The 21,348-nt window shown below is 31.4% G+C and overlaps 1 protein-coding gene across 50 annotated transcripts in view; it reads left to right on the top strand.

Moving 5' to 3' along the window:
* The window catches only part of svilb (supervillin b), a 127,114-nt gene that overhangs the window by 99,307 nt on the left and 6,459 nt on the right, over positions 1-21,348 (top strand). For 37 of the 50 annotated variants that reach the window (XM_073930588.1, XM_073930590.1, XM_073930502.1 and 34 more), the window contains 15 exons: positions 860-1,032; positions 1,962-2,117; positions 3,492-3,628; positions 5,408-5,555; positions 5,776-5,921; positions 7,385-7,560; positions 7,674-7,824; positions 10,048-10,345; positions 12,715-12,866; positions 12,942-13,047; positions 14,583-14,790; positions 15,205-15,338; positions 17,373-17,528; positions 17,623-17,766; positions 20,996-21,117. In XM_073930588.1, the coding sequence (XP_073786689.1) occupies positions 860-1,032; positions 1,962-2,117; positions 3,492-3,628; positions 5,408-5,555; positions 5,776-5,921; positions 7,385-7,560; positions 7,674-7,824; positions 10,048-10,345; positions 12,715-12,866; positions 12,942-13,047; positions 14,583-14,790; positions 15,205-15,338; positions 17,373-17,528; positions 17,623-17,766; positions 20,996-21,117 (2,407 nt within the window). The remainder of the gene's footprint in view (positions 1-859; positions 1,033-1,961; positions 2,118-3,491; positions 3,629-5,407; positions 5,556-5,775; positions 5,922-7,384; positions 7,561-7,673; positions 7,825-10,047; positions 10,346-12,714; positions 12,867-12,941; positions 13,048-14,582; positions 14,791-15,204; positions 15,339-17,372; positions 17,529-17,622; positions 17,767-20,995; positions 21,118-21,348) is intronic. The other 13 variants (XM_073930507.1, XM_073930494.1, XM_073930570.1 and 10 more) reach the window with 1 other exon arrangement.

Raw genomic sequence — 21,348 nt, 5'->3', positions numbered from 1 at the left:
AATGCACATAACAGACCTTTAATAAAGCATTCAAGCCTCCCAGTCATTGACTTTAGTAAAGTTGCCTTATTTACTATTCCCAGATATTAAACATTTTTAGATAAAAATAGATAAAAATGTGGGACATTTATACCTATAAGCGCCAGCGTGGGTCAAATTTACCCACTATAAAAAATTGTATTTATGCATTGCTTATGTTTGAAGTTATTAACCAATGACTTTTACTTTCAATTTCACTCACTGAATTAGTGGTTATAATAAATGAATAAAGTCACAATGACTAAAAGAAGGCAATTTGTAGAGCTATTAAAAACACAAACTGCAATGAATGATGGAGAGTCTGGAGAAATAAATCATGCATCAGAGTATGATGGCTCAAATTTAGATATTTTAACCTACTCATAACATACTCCTAAAATAATCTTGTTATCCTAAAATAATAATTTCATGAGTCTAGGCACTTTTTAGTTAACAGTGGCGAAAAACAGTGAAAGAGTATGTTTGTTTTTTAGCAATTTGCAAACAAAGTTTGTGCTGGGTAAAATTTACCTGCACTGGCGATTTTTAGGTATACAGCAACCTATGGCAGTTCTAGTGTTAAAGCATTAAGCTCTAAGCTTTAATTTAAAGCTTCTACAGAGAAAAAAAACAGTGTACTTACACTATTGCATACATTCTAGTCTCTTGTGACCCTATATGTTTTTATCAAAAATTAATTAGAAAAAGGATATTCTTCAATATTTCCCTCCTTATTATGTTTTTTTTTTTTTTTTTTAAGAAATAGATCCTAAACCAGCCAAGATCTTGTAATCTTTTGGCTGTTTCTCATACTTTGTCTTGATGTCTCATTTGATTTCAGGTTGACCTCAGCTATGGTGCAGCACAAGCGAGCCGTTCGTCCCTCTCGAAATGTCCAGGCCTCCAGGAACCCCTTAAAGATTCTGGCTGCGAGAGATGACATTCGCCAGGAGTATACAGAGCAGAGGCTGAACGTCGGCCAGCTGGAGAGCAAGAGAATTAAACAGGAGAAAAGTGGGTCAACGAGCACTGGATGCAAATGTGCTTCAGTTCAGTGTTGTTGTTTACGACAAAAAAAAGGCAAACAAACAGAAATATCGCTATTGTAACTAACTGGTAAAAAATTCAAGTATGTAAGGTACTAAAACTAAAAATTCTTTCAAATTAAAGCTGCAGTTTAAAAAATTTATATAAAAAGAAAATTTAAAAAAGAAGATGAACTGAAATAAAAATACAATAATTTTTGTTACTTTAAATGTTGACAATAATAATAATAATAATTATTATTATTATTAATTATTATTATTATTGTTATTATTATTATTATTATTATTGCATAAGTCATAATAATGATCAATAATAATAATAATAATAATAATAATAATAATAATAATAATAATAATAATAATAATTATTATTATTATTATTATTTACTTATATTAATTCAGCTAGTTACCAAGGGGAAAAATTAAATAAAAAGTGTTTATACATATAAAATAAAAACAAAAGTATGGAAATAACATCAAATCAAAAACTGCATCAGTTACTCAGTGACACTAAAGTAACACCAGTTTGATTACATATAAATGCTGTATTTTAAAATCTATTTTATATGTGATATATAATATGTGAAAGTGGCAGTGAAAGAGAAACAAAGAAAGACAGATTGTAACTTGTATTTAGCTATTCAAAAAATCAAAAGGAGGCTTTACATATATTACAAAAAATACAAATACAAAAATAAAAAAAATTAAAGGCTTTACATATATTAATTTACATATAACATTTACATAATATAAAATATTTTCATAAGGTGAATTACAAATAGCTTGCAGCCAGCATGCAGAACACATAAAAATATATCATAAGTCAAAATATAACAAAAAAAATGTAAAGCAGAAGCCACTTATGCAATTCATTTTCATTTTCTGTGTGTCTTCCAGTGAGCAAGAGCTCCAGTTTGTCAGATGCAGCTCTGGCGGGTCTGGCCAGTAAAGAGAGTTACAGCAGTGTGAGTCTGCGCAGCGTCAGCATCTCAGAGCAGATGACCAATAACAGCGCAGCACCATACAAAAAACTCATGCTCATGCAGGTCAAAGGTCAGTCTTTTACACTGTCTGCTAACCTATCTCAATGTGCTAAAACCATTCATTCAATTCAATTCAATTCAGCTTTATTTGTATAGCGCTTTTACAATGTAGATTGTGTCAAAGCAGCTTCACATAAATGGTCATAGTAATTGGAACAGTGTGGTTCAGGTTTTAGTGTTTAAGTTCAGTTCAGTTCAGTTTAGCTCTGTTCAGTGTGATTTAATCATTACTGAGAGTTCAAACACTGAAGAGCAAATTCATCGATGCGTAGCTCTACCAATCCTGAAACATGCGAGGCAGTGGCGACAGCGGAGAGGGAAAAAAAACTTCACCTGATGGGAGTGAAGAAAAAAAACCTTGAGAGAACCAGACTCAGTTGGGCACGACCATTTTAATTTCTCCGCTGGCCAAAAGTCTTGTGCAGAACTTCATTCGCCGTGGTTTATGCTGGAAGATGGCCTCAATGAAGACTCGTCTGTCCCTGGAGCGTCGCTGGAATCAGACTCATGTTCTCCACTCCCCACGACCATCAGCGCAGCAGCAGCTCAGGATATGGCCTGGTCCCGGATATGGAATCCTTGGGATCATCACGTCGCTGGTCTTGGATCCAATCAGTGACTCCGCCTAATCTGAGGACCTCGGGATGAGTATCCCCAGGTGAAAATAGAGAATAAAGAGAATAATTAGCGTAGCTGCTGTTCATAGTGTATATAAGCAAGATGTAGAAGCCAGTGTGGAACCTGCTAGGTGATGCACTGAGTGTATGCTTTACTAAACAGATAGGTCTTTAATCTAGTTTTGAACTGGGAGAGTGTGTCTGAGCCTCGGACATTACCAGGAAGGCTATTCCAGAGTGTAGGAGCCATGAAAGAGAAGGCTCGACCTCCTTTACTTGATTTTGCTATTCTAGGTACTACCAGAAGCCCTGAATTTTGAGATCTTAAGGAGCGAGTTGGTTCGTAGCGAGACAGAAGGTTGGTTAGATAAACAGGAGCTAGATTATTTAGAGCTTTATAGGTGAGAAGTAATATTTTAAATTCAATACGAAATTTAACAGGCAGCCAGTGTAAGGAGGATAAAATTGGGGTTATATGATCATATTTTCTAGACCTGGTCTCATGTAGAGACCTGGTCTCATGTTTTCTAGACCTGATCTCATGTAGAGATATTTTGTTTCAAATTAAGCTGAAAATTTCCACCCACCGCGAAATACATTTGGTAAAAAAATAAATGTTTTCTTATTTGTTTAACGGACACTTTCCCTTTCAGTGGAGATATAAAAATAAAAATGATTAAAATACAGTCTAATATGAACAAGAGTTACACAATGGGATTCAAAAAGTCATTATTTTACTGCAGCAGTGGCTCTTTTTTTTAATACAGGTCGACGGCATGTCCAGACCAGACTAGTGGAGCCGCGAGTGTCCTCTCTGAACAGCGGGGACTGTTTTCTTCTGGTTACGCCTGAGCATTGTTTCGTTTGGATTGGGGAGTTTGCAAATGTCATTGAAAAAGCCAAGGTATTGTGCATGATTTTACAATAGCCCCTTTCACACAGTGATACCGGTAAATATCTGGAAAATTTCCGGAAAGACTTTACCGATAAATTCAAAAAAGCGCTGTTCACACAGGCGAGGACGTTACGGAATTTTCCCAAAAAAGAGCGTTCACACATCCATTCCAAAATACCGGTAAATTCTGACATCATTCACCACAAATGAGCTCTAAACGGCTGCGCTTGTATTTGTAAACATTTGACTACATCACAAACTCTGTGGATGATCAGTATTGTGAACAACTTCGATGAAAACATATGGAGGATCACTTTCGCATGTCGAGATGTTCATAATATGTGTGTGTGCTGGTGTTCACGGCTGTTTCACAGGCACACGCAAAGCTTGAAGGTAAACAAACAGCGGCTTATCATAAGCATCTTATCGATGATTATTTACACAGTTGGCATTAAGAAGAACATATAAACGTTATCTGACTAACTTCTAGCAGCTTAATGCGTCTGGGAAAATATTCAAAGGCTTTTATTCGCATAAACCGCGCGGACGTGAATGCTTCTGACTGTTCTGATTGGCTGAAGCAGGCATTTCACGTCAGCACGTTCTAGATGTGCACTCAATCTTTCCGGCAATCTTCCTTCTGCATTCACACAGCGCAGCATTCCGGCAAATTACTGGTAATGTTACAACTTCTCTTTCCGGAAATAGCCAGAACGAATTTACCGGTATTTTCGAAAAGGACCTGTTAATGTAGTGTTTTTTTTTCGTTTTTCTCTTACTAAATCAAACTCAGTCTGGAGGTTATGAATATCAGAAGAATATACTTTATTGTCGACAACAAAGGAGAACTTTCAGGAGACCCCCAGTAGCATCTCTGTCTGAAAAATTCTGCCTCACTCCTGTTCTGGCCTTATTTAAATACCCTTTTGCATCCGTTGTTTTCCTTTGTTCTCCATATATTACACAAGATCCCTCCTAGTTTAACCCCTGACCCCAAATTCCACCTCTGACATCTGTTTTTTGAGACACCTCAGGCTTTTTTACCACTCTCTTTTCATCCCTTTTTTATGACCCTTAGTTGTTTCCTCAGGCCATTTCCCCTTTCTAACTCTACATAACACTTTAATTGTTTTAATGGTATGCAAGTCTACAAGCAGATTATACACATATAATTTGAATATATAGATTAACTTCACACTTTAAAAAGTATAAAATCCACCTCATTCACACATAAACCCTTTCCGGAAAATTGCCAGTAATTTTCCGGAAAGGTCTGTATGTGTGAAAGGGGCTAATGACCAAAGTAACATTTTCGATGCCTTACAGTGTGGTCTGTTGGTCCATTGGTTTGTCCATTAATGGTGTCCCACTGTGGCCATCGATCTGATATCATTTGTAAATATTTAAGAAATGCAACAAAATGACTGCTGGCTTCTTTGTAATGCTCTTGATTCGCTTGGTTTCGTTGCTTACTTTTTTTCCTCATCCGCTGTTAGTAGCCAATCAGATTTAACAGCCAACAGATTCATCCAATCAGCCATCAATGATTCATTTGAATGAATAAGAGACACACTCAATGCATTTTTTTTTGATTGTTTTAAAAACGCAAGGCGCACCACACTTTTTTTGTTGACAAGAAAAAAAAGTGTTGTGCGCTTTTTAAGTCGCTAGAATATACGTAAAATATCCCTAACAACACACAAGGGCTAATTTGATGTTGAGATATTGGGCCGGTATCATACGCAGTAATCATATTGATGATTGATGTATTTGTAATTCAACATGCAGGCATCAGAACTGGCCACTTTTATCCAGCTGAACCATGATCTGGGTTGTCGAGCTGCGTTTGTGGAGACCATTGAAGAAGGAGTAAACGCACAAAGTTCCGCAGCCACAGAGTTCTGGAAGATCATCGGAGGACCCGCCAGCTACCAACGTACTTCTCTTTAAACCATAATACAGTAGTCAACATTCAAAATGAATCAAAAATGTTTTTCAAAATTGTCCTAGGACAACAATGGGGGATGTTCAATAGATTTAGGACAACTTCGATGAAAGTTGATGACCCACGTCAGATGTTGACTACTGTAGCAGTTATCTGCTGTTATTTGAATTGAAATAGATTTTTTGATTTGTATGGTTATGATGATTTTCAGCGGCCGGGTCTCCAGATGAGGATGAGTTGTTTGAGAGTGCCATTGTGGAGACCAACTGCATCTTCCGTCTGGTGGACGATAGACTGCTTCCTGATGATGACTTCTGGGGGAAAGTTCCCCGTAGTACACTTCTGGGCTCTAAAGAGGTCAGAAAACAAGATGGCATTTTAAAGCATTCATCATAAATGTTGCATTGAAAGAGTTGGAATAGAATATTCTTTGTATTTTTTTATCACTAGGGGATAACTACGATTTCACTTAAATAATTTCTTACTCTAATTGTCAATTTTAATGTATTTTTTATAATTATAAAATAATATTACTATTAATAAAAAATTTTAATAATAAAAAATACATTAAATTGACCATTTAAATATGAAATTATTAATTATATTTATTAATATTAACAATAATAATTATTATTATTTTTAATAATATCAACAAGAGTATTTATTTTATTTATATTTTCAGCAGATTTTTTGTTTGTTTGTTTAGACACTGGTTAAATGTGAAATAGTTTACTATTCTTCTAATTTTATGCTCACTAATATTATGTTACTGTATTTCATAATTTATTTTGTATAAATAGGTGAATTTAGCACATTATCAAAGGCAGTTATACTTGTCTTCCAATATGTTTATTGTAATGAAATATGCAAAGCTGAACAACAGTGTTAACACTTCTTTATTTTCAACAATTATTTTCTTCCACATTTTTGTTTGCGTATATTTTGATTGACATTTGACACAAAATATTTTGAATGAATTGAAATACTCAAATATGTAATACCTTGGTTAAATTTTAAGTCAAATAATATGTCTGGAATTTGTAGCTCTTTTACTTATTGATGTTTAGAATATATAATGGGTGAATTTAAAATGAATCACACCTATTTTTACACTGCTTTATTTTGCATATTTTTTATTAATATTTATTAACAGTGTACTTTAACCCATTCAGATTGTATTTATTTTCTTTTCTTTTCTTTTTCCCCTTTTTTCCCTTTTCTTTTCTTGTTTAGTTATTTCTGTTTTTGTTGTTGTTTTGTTTTGGTCTTTTTTATATATATTTCTTCTTTCTTTTTACCCTTTTTATCCTTTTCTTTTCCTTTCTTTGCTTTTTTTCTGTTGTTATCTTTTTCTTTTCTTTTTCTTTCTTTTCTGTTTTGTTTGTTTAGTTTTTTCCCTAGTGTTTTGATTTATTTTTTCCTTGTATTTCCTTTATTGCTTTGTTTTGTTTTTTGTTTTTGTATTTCTTTTTTTCTTTTCTTTTCCTTCCTTTTTGGTTTTCTTTTGGTCTGTTTGTTTGTCCTTTATTTCTCGTTTTTTTTTGTTTGTTTGTTTTTTTTGTTTGTTTGTTATCTTTTTCTTTTTTGTTTTGGTCTGTTTTGTTTTGTCCTTTTGTATCTTTTTCTTTTCTTTCTTTTTTGTTTCGTTTTGGTCTTTTTTTTCTTCCTTTTTTTTTTGTTTTTCTTTTCTTTTTTTCCCTTTTTTTCCCTTTCCTTTTTTTTCAAAATGTACTGACCCCAAACATTTGATTAGCTTTTGAACAGAATAAATATGAATCATGTTGATATTTGTCTTTTCTTGGTTATATTTTCCTAAATAGGTTATAGTGTTTGATTTCGGGAGTGAAGTGTATGTCTGGCATGGTAAAGAGGTCACGCTGGCACAGAGGAAGGTGGCGTTTCAGCTGGCCAAGCATCTGTGGAACGGCACCTTTGATTACACCAACTGTGACATCAACCCTCTGGACCCGGGAGGACACAACACACTCATACCACGGTAAATAAACATATTTTGTAAGATTTACATTAATTACAATATTAAAGTTAAAGTTGTTTTTCTCCTATGTATCTTTAAAGTGAGTTTAAAGCTTTAGTGGGGCTGTTTTTTAGGAAAGGTCAAGGTCGTCCAGATTGGGCCATATTTGGCAGACTGACTGAACATAATGAAACGAGTCTGTTTAAAGAGAAGTTCCTGGACTGGAGAGATCCTTCTAGACTGTCACCTAAAAATGTCATCGAACACCCTTTCCAGCAGAAAGTGGTGGGTTTCTGTGTGTGTAAAATGTTTCTTTGTAAAAAAAAAATCTATATTGATAAAACTGCTTTTAAAGTTTTTATTTTTATTTTTCACATGATGTTTCAGAAGTCATTTAAATATGCTGATTTGCTGCTCAAGAAAACTATTATTATTATTATTATTATTATTACTATTATTTTAAATGATGAAAACAGTTGTGCCACTCAAGACATTTGTGGATTTTATCAAATTAAAATTTTGCTAGATTTTGTAACCTTGTTATCTATTTATTTAAATGTTTGTTTATTTTGCTTTCATTTATTTATGTACATGTATTTTTTTTTTGGTATTGAATTTGTAACTTTTTTTATTTACTTTTTATTGAATTTTAAAATGCACTGACCCAAACTTTTGGCTTTGTATAGTATTGTATGCTCTGAATTCAATTTTATGTTTGTAGATGTGCTATTCATTTTTTGTTAAATTTGCTAATACCTTTCTTTTTATTAAAAAAAAAAGTTAATTCCAAGAAAGCAAACAAGTATGTTCTCATAAAATGTAATTCATGAATTATTTAAAGCCTGTGTATCCCTCCCAAATAGTTTGTATTAGTAGTAAACATGCAGTAAAAATAAAAAATATACAAACTAAGCAGAAATACTAAACATATTAAAATATACACCAATGTATTTGTTAAAGTAAAAACATCCATGTGTCTGCAAATGCCTTTTTTCTTTCACTAAATTGTAGGCAAAAACTGTATTTAAACAATATTATATTATTTATTTATTTATGGATATATATTTTTAAATTAAATTAAAGCAATGTTAACTTTTTAAAATTGCGCTGACCCCAAATTTTGGTATGGTATTGGTTTTTGCATGTTCTCTGAATTCAGTATTTTGTTTGTAGATATAATATTAACGTTACTTAAATTTGCTAAAACCTTTCCTTTTATTCAAATAAAATGTAAATTGCAAGCAAGCAAACGAGTATGTTTTCATAACACTTAATTTATGAACTATTATACTATATACTCTTACCAGAAAGTTTGGAATATTAGTAAATGTAGCAAAATACTGAACATTTTTAAATATATAACAATGTATTGCAGTAAAAACATACCTGTCTGAAAATGCCCTCTATTTAATAGACAAAAAAAAAAAACAGAATGTGATCCAAGTATGTCCAAATTCATAGTATTCAGGAAACAGCTGGCAAAATGTACTACTTCCAGTAAGCCTGTCCCATAAGGCAGATACTGCCACAAGGCTGCACAAAGTGCTTTACAGGGAGAAAATAAACACGATATGAGCATAAAAACAGTAACAGCAATAGGCACGTAATAAGAGAGAACGGAGAGAGTATATCAATAAAAGAGCAAAATAGGGGGGGAACTTATGCTTCAAAAGATCTAGAAAATAAATGCGTCTTTAATTTAGACTTAAAAACAGGCAGCGACGAAGCCTTTGTGCCTAGACGCAAGTGTCTTGGAGGAGTGTAATTAACAATCAGTCATTATAAATAATGAGGGCCTAGACCATGTAGCGCTTTATACACAAAAAGAAGGATTTTAAATTTGATTCTTTGTGCCAAGTTTTAAACCAATTGTATTATCTATACACTACAGATATGCAGTACTTTGGTACAAATACAGTGTAGAATTCTGGATCAAATGATTGATTTTTTCTTCCACTTTATACAGTTAAAGTCAATATTATTAGCCCTCCTGTGGTTTGTTTTTGTTTGTTTAATTGATTTTATTTGTTTTTAAATATTTCCCAAATTATATTAAACAGAGCAAGTAAATTTTCACAGTATTTCCTATAATATTTTTTTCTTCTGGAGAAAGTGTTTTATTTCATCTAGAACAAAAGTGTTTTTTAGCTTAAAAAATCAAATAAAAAAATAAAACATTTTAAGGTGAATATTATTAGCCCTCTCAAGCAATATTTTATTTCAATTGTCTACAGAACAATGCAGAAAATTGAATTAAATTAACCTAGTTAAGCCTTTAAATGTCACTTTCAGCTGAATACTAGTATCTTCAAAAATATCTAGTCAAATATTATGTACTGTCATCATGGCAAAGATAAAATAAATCAGTTATTAGAAATGAGTTAATAAAATTATTATGTTTATAAATGTGTTGAAAAAAATGTTCTCTCCGTTAAACAGAAATTGGGGAGAATAATATACAGAAGGGCTAATAAATCTGACTTCAGCTGCGTGTCTCTCTGTTGTCAGGAGTGTCCGCCTGCAGACTGTGGCTCTGAGTGCCGGGCGTACAGCGCCTCTCTGATGCTGCCCGTTCTGCAGTCGCCCATCAGCACTATTCTAGATGGCCAGGATGTGGGTCGAGGGCACGGGCCAGTAGAGAACAGCTCAGACGACTGCCTGCGCTCGCTGGAGATCAGCACGGTCAGCGTGGACGTCTGGCACATCCTGGAGTTTGACTACAGTCGTCTGCCCAAGCAGAGCATCGGTCAGTTTCATGAGGGAGACGCGTATGTGCTCAAGTGGAAGTACATGGTGAGCGCAGCAGGTCAGTATCTGCACCGGGACACATGAGCTATTTATTCGGAAACTTGAATTAATTAGCATTTTCCTATAGCTCTTTCACCCTCATGTTGCTTTGCGTTCATTATGGGAGTGATGTACTATAAAGGTTAAATGGTAAATGATTAGTGGGGGAAAAATGCTTTATTTAATTGTTTTAATTTAATTTAATTTAATTTAATTTTATTTTATTTTATTTTATTTTATTGTTTTTGAAGATGTTCACTTTAAGTTACAATTCATGCTATTTACCACTGGCTTGTTACCTACCTATTATTAAAATATTAATTGTATATTAGTAGCTATAACACATGATCTTATTCTACATGCCTAATTTTAGGGTGTACTCACGCTGGGCACGGTTGTCTTGAACTGTACCTGTGTGCAATAGTCCCCTCTCGCCCTCAGCCTGCACTCACATGGCATATTTTATCTTCCGAGCCAGATTATGCTTACGTCATCGATGATGCAACTGTTCAGTTTAAAAAGAAGAGAAGCGCTCTCGCTCAGGAGAAAGAAGATTGCTTTAGTTATATCGTTAAGTATTATTTTACGCACAGTTAAATATTGTGCGGAACAGATCCACCTCTTTTGAAAGTCCTCGTGCTGCACGTATTAGGAGGTTTGCTAAAGGCATCAGCTGTCATGCAGCAAGGGGTTTGTATCTTTTATAAACGATAATGAGTTGCATTTATTGAAAATAAATCCATATGAAACAGACCCTTAAAAGTAGGGCTGTTTATTGGCAAGGGCCTCACGATATGATACACATGTAATGAAATTAGCTCAGTTTATAAATATAAATAATCATTAATAATGGTTTATTATTAATATTCCGGATTAACCTTCTGTCAATTTGGTTAAACAAATATATAAATTTATATGATTCCGCCCGCTCGACAGAGCAGACTCTCAGATTATGAATATTAATTATCAACAATAACAAATTATTATTAATCATTAATATTCTGGATTAATTTATTGTTAATTTGACCAAATAAACAACCAGAACTGCCGCTCTTCCGAGCGGACTCGGTAATGATCCATTCATTTAGAGAAGGGAATTATTACTACTTCTTGTGAAGTAGATTAGTCATTCATAAGTTTTGATCAACCTATAGCAGCTAGGCAGGGGAATCTAACATTTCAGTGACTTTTTCTGTGAGGCAAACAATAAAATCCACTTGATTATAACGATACATGGGTATATATACATATATATCACGATATATTGTGATACAATAGATAATGTGATATTTTGCACATGATTGGCTGCAAATACAAGCATCAGATGTGTGTCTAATATAATCAGAATCAGAAAGCGCTTTATTGCCAGGTATGTTTGCACATACATGTTTGCAGAATTTATTTTCGTGACAAAACTTATAAATAAATAAATAAATAAATAAATATATAAAAAGCTTTTTTTTTTGCATATATGTTTTTTTTAATATAAAAGTGTATATATATATATATATATATATATATTTATTCAATTTATCTTTTTTTTCCCTTTTAATTACCGAAAGACAGCTCCACGTCTGCACCTTCACACATTGGGTTGAATTAGGCTTTACAGACTCCTTTACTTCCACTGTATCTGTTCAACTGAGAGAACAGAACCAACCCTGTGACGTCAGACACAGACAAATTCCAAGATGGTGGCGCCCTAGATCTAAAATCTATAGCAAAACATGCCGTTTTCTGCTAAATGGTTACATTAATCGAGTTTGTTTAATATATATTTTCATTAAAGTGGAATCCAATAGACAAAATAAGATAAACTTGACTGAGTGCTTCATTTCCCCTTTAAATCTAGGTATAATCTTGAAAAAGGACTAATGATATATTATTTACTGTCATCATGGCATAGACTCAAGAAATTAGTTATGAGAAATTAGTTTTTAAAACTATTACATTTAAAATGTCTTCTGTACATTAAACAGCACTGCGGAAATATTTAAAAAGAGTCAGCATTTCAGAGCAGGGCTAAAAAAATTGCCTTCACCATTGATTGCGCTTTTGTTCATTATTTTTCGCTATTAAAAATGGTTTAAAAAATAACACTTGCTTATATTACAGCAAATAAGGCTATAGTTATTTGTGCGAATCAATAGATGTCTCCTTTGACAAGTGCATTTAAATGTACACAGCATATGCTACTTTGATTAAAATGATTAGCTCTAATGCATTTTTATTGTTCATAATTTTTTGTGTCAAAAGCGTGAATTCTTCTAGTATGCATGTGTTAAGTGTTCAATCACACACATTAATAAAAAGAGCATATGTTGTGTCTATTCTAAGACAAGCATATAAAGATTTACCTGAATTGTGTGTGTGTGTGTGTGTATTCAGTGGGCAGCAGGCAGAAGCCGGATCAGCGCAGTGCAGGTCCCGGTAGAGAAAAGTGCTGCTATTTCTTTTGGCAGGGCAGAAACTCGAGCGTCAGTGAGAAAGGCACGTCTGCACTCATGACCGTTGAGCTGGATGAAGAGAGAGGAGCGCAGGTAAGAGCATATGCTGAATTAAAATGATTTCTCCTGCTCTTTTTCACTCACTCACTTTCTGTGATTCCTCTTCAGATGCAGGTGCAGCAGGGGAAGGAGCCGCCCTGTTTCCTGCAGTGCTTTAATGGAGGAATGATTGTGCATTCTGGAAAGAGAGAAGAGGAGGAGGAGAACATTCAGAGTAAGAGTTTTATGCGTTCATGATTTGCTCTATTTTAGTCCAGTCATTTGGGAGTGCACGCTACTCATTCTAGAGTTCCAGTTTTGAAAAGTAGCATTCTTTTTGCCTTTCATTTATAGTTCATGCATTGAAAACATCCAACTCTCTAATAAATACATCTTATTTTGTAATCAAAATGCACATTTTAAAACAATTTCCAGTCATTTTTGAAACAATATAGCTAATACATTTGAAATTAAATAAGTGTCATAACAATTTTGTCAAATATATTTTGCTCAAATTTAGCACTTTTTTTTTGTGACAGTTTGATTGATAAGTATGAATATGTTTAACTGTTGGCAAACTATAGAAACTATTATTAGTTATTATTTGTATTTTTAATTTTAGTATTTATTTTTATTATTTTTCAATTTGATATTTTATTGTAATTTACTTAATTTATCATTAATTTAATTTATTTTACATTTTTCTTTTTCCTTTTTAGATTTTTTATTATTATATTTTTGTTATTTTATGTAAATTGTATTTTATGTTTTATTTTATATTTCATTTTCATTCCTTTTTTGTTTTAATTTATTATTTAACTTAATTTTAAGTTAATTTTATGTTTTTTTATTTTAATATTGAATTTTTATATAATTTGTTACTAATTAAATTATTTAATAAATTTTATTATTTCATATTTTTTGTATTTTATTTATTTAACTTTTTAATTTAAATTTTTCTTTTTTTAGATTTATCTTTTATTATTATTTGTTGTTATTTTAAATTACATTTATTTTTTTTTTTATTTCATATTTCATTTAATTTATTTATTTGTTTTATTGTATTATTTTATTTAATTGCAATTTAATTTTATATTTTATTTTATTATAATTTTTTTATTTACTTTGATACTATTTTAATTAAATTCTTTAGTCAATTTTATTATTTGATATTTTATTGTATTTTGTTTATCTTATTATTTAATGTACTTTAAATTTTATTTTATTTAAACTATTATATTTTATTTATATTTTATATTTTTATTTTATATTTTATTTTCATTAAATGTATTGTTTTATGTTATTATTTAATTTAATGTAGTTAAGTATTTAATTGGATACTATTTTAGTTTAATTGTTAATTTAAATATATTATTTGATATTTTGTATTAAAAGTTTTTATTTTTTATTTTCTTTTCTTTTTAATTTTTTATTTTAATAATTTAATTAATAATTTATTTTATTATTCATTCTTATTTCACATTTAATTTATTTTATGTTTCTGTTTCATTTTATTTAATTTTATTATTTAATTTATTTTAATTTGTAATTTATTTTTCTTTTCTTTTTCTTTTATTTTAGATTCTTTTATTTCAAATTTATATCATTTATTATTTCATTATTATTTTAGAATGTAGCAATTCAAAGACAATCGATTTAAATATGTTTAATAACCATTCTTAAAGTTTAAACAAACCTAGGCAACAGAAGTAGTATGCAGGATAATGTTTGTAATAATGTGAAGGATAATGTTTGACTGATGTGTTTCAGATGACTGGCGTCTGTACTGTGTGCGTGGAGAAGTGCCAGTGGAGGGCCACCTGCTTGAAGTGGCGTGTCACTGCAGCAGTCTGCGATCCCGCACCTCCATGCTCTTGCTCAACATCAACAAAGCACTCATCTACCTGTGGCACGGCTGCAAAACACAGACTCACTCACGGCATGTGGCTCGAACTGCAGCGGACAAAATCAAAGAACAGTGAGTCTTTCACACAAATCCATCTCACATTTAAAATGGAAAATATACATGAAATATACAAATCATAAATCTAATTCACATGAAATGATACAGTTTAAAAATTGCCCTAAAGAAGCATTGTTATGCATGTATGCTCAAATTTAATATCAAATTAAAAAAGCTCTTTGGAATAGAATTTAGAACATTGATTAAATATAGAAATGGAACAAAACTGACTTCAAAAACCACGTATCATATATTTTTCTATATTTTTAGAGTCATTTTTGTAAAAATGTAACCATATATCACATATCAACTGAATTTAGAGCATCTATTAAATCTAGGAATTAATGATTTAAAGCAATACTGAATAGAAACACATTTTGCATTACTCTAAGTTGAATGAAATACTGATATTTGTTTGTTTTATTCAAGACGACCGCTGGAGGCAGGACTTCACAGTAGCTGTAATGTGACCATTCACGAATGTGAGGAAGGCGGTGAGCCAGTGGAATTCTGGGAAGCATTAGGCAGGAAGGATCGAAAGGCCTACGACTGCATGCTGCAAGGTAAAATTAAACAATAAAGGTCTTTTTTTTAAAATCCTACTAGCACTATGGTTACATGGAAACCCATTTACATAAGAAAAAAAGAGCTTTGATTTTAAATATGAGTAAAAAGACTAATAATTCTGATTCTATTTGATGTCTGATTTTTTTATTGTTTTATTTATTTTTTTATTCTTTGGACTTTTTTTTCATAATTTAAATATTTAAATTGTATAATTTAGTCTCATAAATTTGACCTTTATTTCAAACTTTGATAATTTCTTTCTATTTTTATGAATAGATAATTGTTGGATTTTTTTTCTTTATGTCGTTTTTAATTTCTAAAAGTCATTATTATGTAATAAACCACACTTAACTAATATAATTTGGATTTTAACTTTTGAATTTGATACTTTTTATCATATTTTTATCATTTAAATTCTATAAGTCTATTTATTCTGTAAGTCTTTTTAACCTCATAACTTAAACCTTTATTTAAAACTTTTATCAACTTCTTTAGATTTTTATGAATTTTATACTATATAATTTTTTAGATTAGTTTTTTATTGTTTTAAAATTCATATTTTAATTTACACATGTCCTAATTGTTATTTAATAAACCACACTTTATTAATAATATTATTTGGATTTGGATTTTTAAATTTGATACTTGAACATTTTTGTCATAATTTTGACGTTTAAATTCTAAATTTTAGACTTTTTAATCTCATAAAATGTTACCCCTATTTCAAACTTTTATCGTTTGATCAATGTCTTTTGATTTTTATGAATTATATAATAAAAAAAATCTGCTTTAAGTTCGTTCATTCCACTATGGCGACTCCAGATTAATAAAGAGCCTAGGCCAAAAAGAAAATGAATGAATGAATAATTCTGTTTTCTAAATGTCATAACTGTTATTTAATAAACCACACTTTATTACTAATATTATTTGGATTTTGACTTTTGAATTTGATGGATTTGATAATCTCATCATTTTGACCCTTATTTTAAACTTTTATAATTTGATCAATTTCTTCAGATTTTGATCCATTTTATAGTATGTAATTATTGTGTTTTAGTTTTAAATTTCTAAATGTCATAATTGTTATTTAAAACACACATTTTATTACTAATATTTTGTGTTTATTATTGTTTTTTTATTTTATAAATGTTAAATTTGTAAAAGTTCAAAAGCCATATTGCAAATATTTTATATAGAATTGACTCTGGGCATGCAACAGTCTGGGTTGTTCGCTTCTTTGTGGCTTCTCCACACCTTAACTCTCCCAGATGTGGGAAAGACAGTGATGGTGAACTCATCAGAGAACAACACGTTTCACATTGTCCACAGCCCAAGATTGTCGCTGCTGGCACCATTGAAACCAACGTTTGGGATTGGTATAAGTTACCAAAGATTTGTCTATAGCAGCCCGGCTATATGTATTGACCCTTATTATATTTTGTAATTCATGAGGCTGCATGATATTGGAAGATTTCAATATTGCGATATATTTTATTTTCTGCGATAAATATTGTAATATTAATAAAGTTCCAGATTTAAATAGCTCTATTTGGCAATGTTCTGGGAAGCCTAACAGTATTCAGGTACAGAAATGTAATATACATATTGCAAAAAATGCTTTTCTTAATTTGCTTCGTCTCATTTCTAGTTCAAAAATCGAAACAATTTTAAATCAAGAAAAATATTTAAAAATATTGTTTTGTTTTCAACTTTAGAAGAAATTAGGGAAGAGTTTTTCCTTAAAGCAAGCAAAATTATTTGCCAGTGGGGTAAAGTAATCTTGTTTTTGCTTTGAAATGAAAATATTTGGACTAGAAATAAGAAAATTCTAAGTAAGGAAACTGTTTTATTTAGCATCAATCAAATAAATTCTGTATACAGTAAACGCCGTAATCAAATCCAATTCTGTAGCTCCTGGTTAACTGTAATCCAGACTCAACATTGCACATCTTCCAATAATTATGTGACTATTGTGGATGCGCGTTTTGTTCACTGTGTTTATTTCAATCTCTCTCTGTCTTTTTTTTTAGACCCTGGCAAGTTTAACTTCACACCGCGTCTGTTCCAACTGACTAGTTCTTCGGGTGAGTTTGTAGCGCAGGAGTTTTTCAACCCATCCAGAGCCGCAGATCTCGTTTGTTCTCTGCCGTTCCTGCAGGAAGATCTGTATTCTGCCCCTCAACCAGGTGAAAAAACAACCCCAACAACACTCTTCTCTCAGCCAGGAAACACTGAGTCACACATAATGATGCATATTTTCTTCTATCCGTCTGTTTTTAGCTCTGTTTCTGGTGGATAACTATCATGAGGTTTACCTGTGGCAGGGCTGGTGGCCGCAGGACACAGAGAGCACCGGCTCTGCTCGTATTCGCTGGGACTCAGACAGAAAGTGTGCAATGGAGACTGTATTGCAGTACTGCAGAGGTGACTGACAGATGTGCACAACACTTGGGCTCCAAAACTAAAAGCGCTATTCATTTTTAAGTATAACTTAGACAATAATCATGAAATTAAATTAGACAATAATCATGATATTTCATAAAAGCACAACCTTTTCAACATTTCTTGCTGTTGCAGTAATTTATGATAACTGAGATTTAAAAATTAATCTACAGTATGTATAACATGGCATTATTAAACTAGTTATGGCATTATTAATCCATTATGTAGCTTTAAATATTCAAATGAGTAGCTTTCACATGGAACTTATTGTCATTCACACTCTACAATAGAGGTGCACTTTCACAATATCCAAACGTGTGGCTCGAATGGATAGAAAAGAAAACACGACTTTCTAGGAAATATGTCAAAGCTTATAGAGAAAGACCTTATTTGGCAATTCAATTATTGTGTAGTGAAACATCTGATGTTGAGACTCACAGTTCAGACGCTTGCAATATGTATTGCAATAAATCTCATTGGCAGAGAAAAAATGTTACTCATAATGCCATTCAAATATTTTGTTTATTTAAGTCTCTCACAGCAGCAGCTGGATTGAGGAGATCTTCGACCTAACTGCATCTGAGGGTGGTCTGATATCAAAAGTGTTCAGTCTGATTCAAAGAGCAGCTGCACCATCTCTAGATTTTCTGAAGAAACAGTGGGAAGATGACTTAGGAAATATAGTTCCAGAGACAGTCTGGCAATCAACAATTAAGCAAATTCACTCAACATTTGCATCAAACACGGTTTTATTACAATTTAAGATAATTCATAGGCTGCGTTTTTCTAAAAGCAAATTGTCAAGAAAATTTCCAGAAACTGACCCAACATGTTCTAGGTGCCACAGAGGTTTACTGGTCCTATTCCTAATCTCCCAACCTCCCCTAACCTCCTTATTATATCATTAATATTGCTACTTTAAAATTGGTTTATTATTATTATTATTATTATTATTATCTAGTACCTGTTTTTTTAATGGTCATTTTTTTGTTATTTTGTTATTTGTCTTTCCATTTGTATCTGATATCATTTCATGTAATTTGTGTATATCTTTGCATATATATAATATATTAATTTATATATATATATATATATATATATATATATATATATATATATATATATATATATATATATATATATATATATATATATACAGTTGAAGTCAGAATTATTAGCCCCCTGTATTATTAGCGCCCCTGTTTATTTTTTTCCCCAATTTCTGTTTAATGGAGGGAAGATTGTTTCAGCACATTTCTAAGCATAATAGTTTTAAAAACTTATTTCTAATAACAGATGTATTTTGTCTTTGTCATGATGACAGTAAATAATATTTTACTTGAAATTTTTCAAGACACTTCTATACAGCTTAAAGTGACATTTAAAAGCTTAACTAGGGTAATAAGGTGCACTAGGCAGGTTAGGGTAATTAGTCAAATTATTGTATGATGATGGTTTGTTCTGTAGACTATCCAAAAAAGAATTAGCTTAAAGGGGCTAATAATTTTGTCCCAAAAATGTTTAAAAAAAATTAATAACTACTTTTATTCTAGCCGAAATAAAACAAATAAGACTTTCTTCAGAAGAAAAAAATATTATCAGACATACTGTAAAAATGTCATTGCTCTGTTAAACATCATTTGGGAAATATTTAAAAAAGAAAATAAAAATCAAAAGGGGGCTAATAATTCTGACTTCAACTGTATATATATATATATATATATATATATATATATATATATATATATATATATATATATATATATATATATATTAATTAAAATGTATTTATATTAAATATTTATTTATTTATATTAATATATTATATATTTATTAGGGGTGCAACAATACAGTTAGCTTACGGTTCAATACAATAAGAGGCTAAAGAGAAAAAAATAAAAACAATTTATTGCAATACTCTTTTATTTACTTCAAAGCCAAGTAAAGTACACTAGCTCCTACTGTATTGTATAATAAAAAAAATTTACACTGAAATCTCACAGCTGCTAGTAGCCTATATACAAACTGGGAATTTAATAAACGTAAATTGACCATTACAAGAAAACATATTTGTACTTCAGTAAACATAAATAAACCATCTAAATTAAACTCATCACTGCCTTTGTTATTTTTATGTGTCATGAGGACTTTATTACCTTCTCTGCTATCCTGCCTTCAGACAGTGATACTGCTGGGTGATGCTGCCGCAGATGTGCAGTCATGTTGGAAGTGTTTCGCTTTGAGTAGGCTATACGTGTAACCGAAATGTCCCCACACAGTGGATTTGAAAGACACTGGCGCTTTCTTGTACTGTTGCCTCACTTCACCGCCGCTCGCCATGTTAAAGTGTGTAATGAAGGTTAAGCACCCCCTAACTTTAGAGCATAGTGATTGAATATTTACTCACGGGGAGGAGTATCCTCATCTCATCTCGTAGACTTACAGGCACACACAAACAGTCAATTCCGAGAGAAATAAAACGCACATAAATTATTTAAACGTAAAACCAAAAAAAAAAACAAAAACAAAAAAAAACGGAATTTACAAGTGCGTTTTGAACCGGGGTTTTCGTACCGAACAGTTCAATATTATATTGACAATTGTGGCATCCTTAAATACATATATATATATATATATATATATATATATATATATATATATATATATATATATATATATATATATATATATATATATATATATATGTATATGTATATATGTATATATATATAATGTATGTTAAGGTATTACTATTTAAAAATTGTATGTTTACTGTATATCATTGTTGAAGTTTTGTAGTTTTTGATATTCATAATAGTTGATCATCATCGATAGTTTTCCAGCAAACAAGAAATGTGTATGTGATCCAGTCCTTTGTAATGATAAGCACTGTTTGCTGCTTTAGATGGATTATTTTTTACCTCTTATGCTGAATATACAGAAATCCAATAATAAAGTTTAATATAGATTATTAATATATAATATATTTACAACTTTAAAATGTTTTTTGGTGTCCCTTAATGAATTATGAAGTTGTTATTATTATAGTATATTGATTTTGCAATGAAAAGGCCATACAGTTAATTGTTTCACTCATCATAGCACACGTGCTGCTGATGATGTGACAATAAAAAATTATTTAATTTGATTTGTTGATGTGGCAATAAATCAGCAAAAAAAAAAAAAAAAACTTCCTCTCTTTACCTAACAGAGAAGAATGAGAAGAAACCTCAGAAGTCATATTTGATCCACGCTGGACTGGAGCCTCTGACCTTTACCAACATGTTCCCCAGCTGGGAGCACAGAGAGGACATTGCTGAAATCACAGAGAGGGTGAGGCGCTTCACATTTATGAGTTAACTGTGTTAACCTTTTTCTAGAAGCCCATATGTGGATCATTGACTGCTTTAAACCGTAGTAGTGTTATGCTGCATTGTCCCTGTTGAATAAACCTGCTCACAAAATAATTTCAAGTTTGGATAAATTGAGCCACTTTGCAGATTATGACAAGTTCCTTGAAAATGGCAGGAGGATGTTTTACCATTTTGAAGAGTTTGAAGCAAA

Source organism: Danio rerio, chromosome 2, assembly GCF_049306965.1.
Source record: "Danio rerio strain Tuebingen ecotype United States chromosome 2, GRCz12tu, whole genome shotgun sequence".
NCBI lineage: Eukaryota > Metazoa > Chordata > Actinopteri > Cypriniformes > Danionidae > Danio > Danio rerio.
This window is presented reverse-complemented; position numbering and strand designations above follow the sequence as displayed.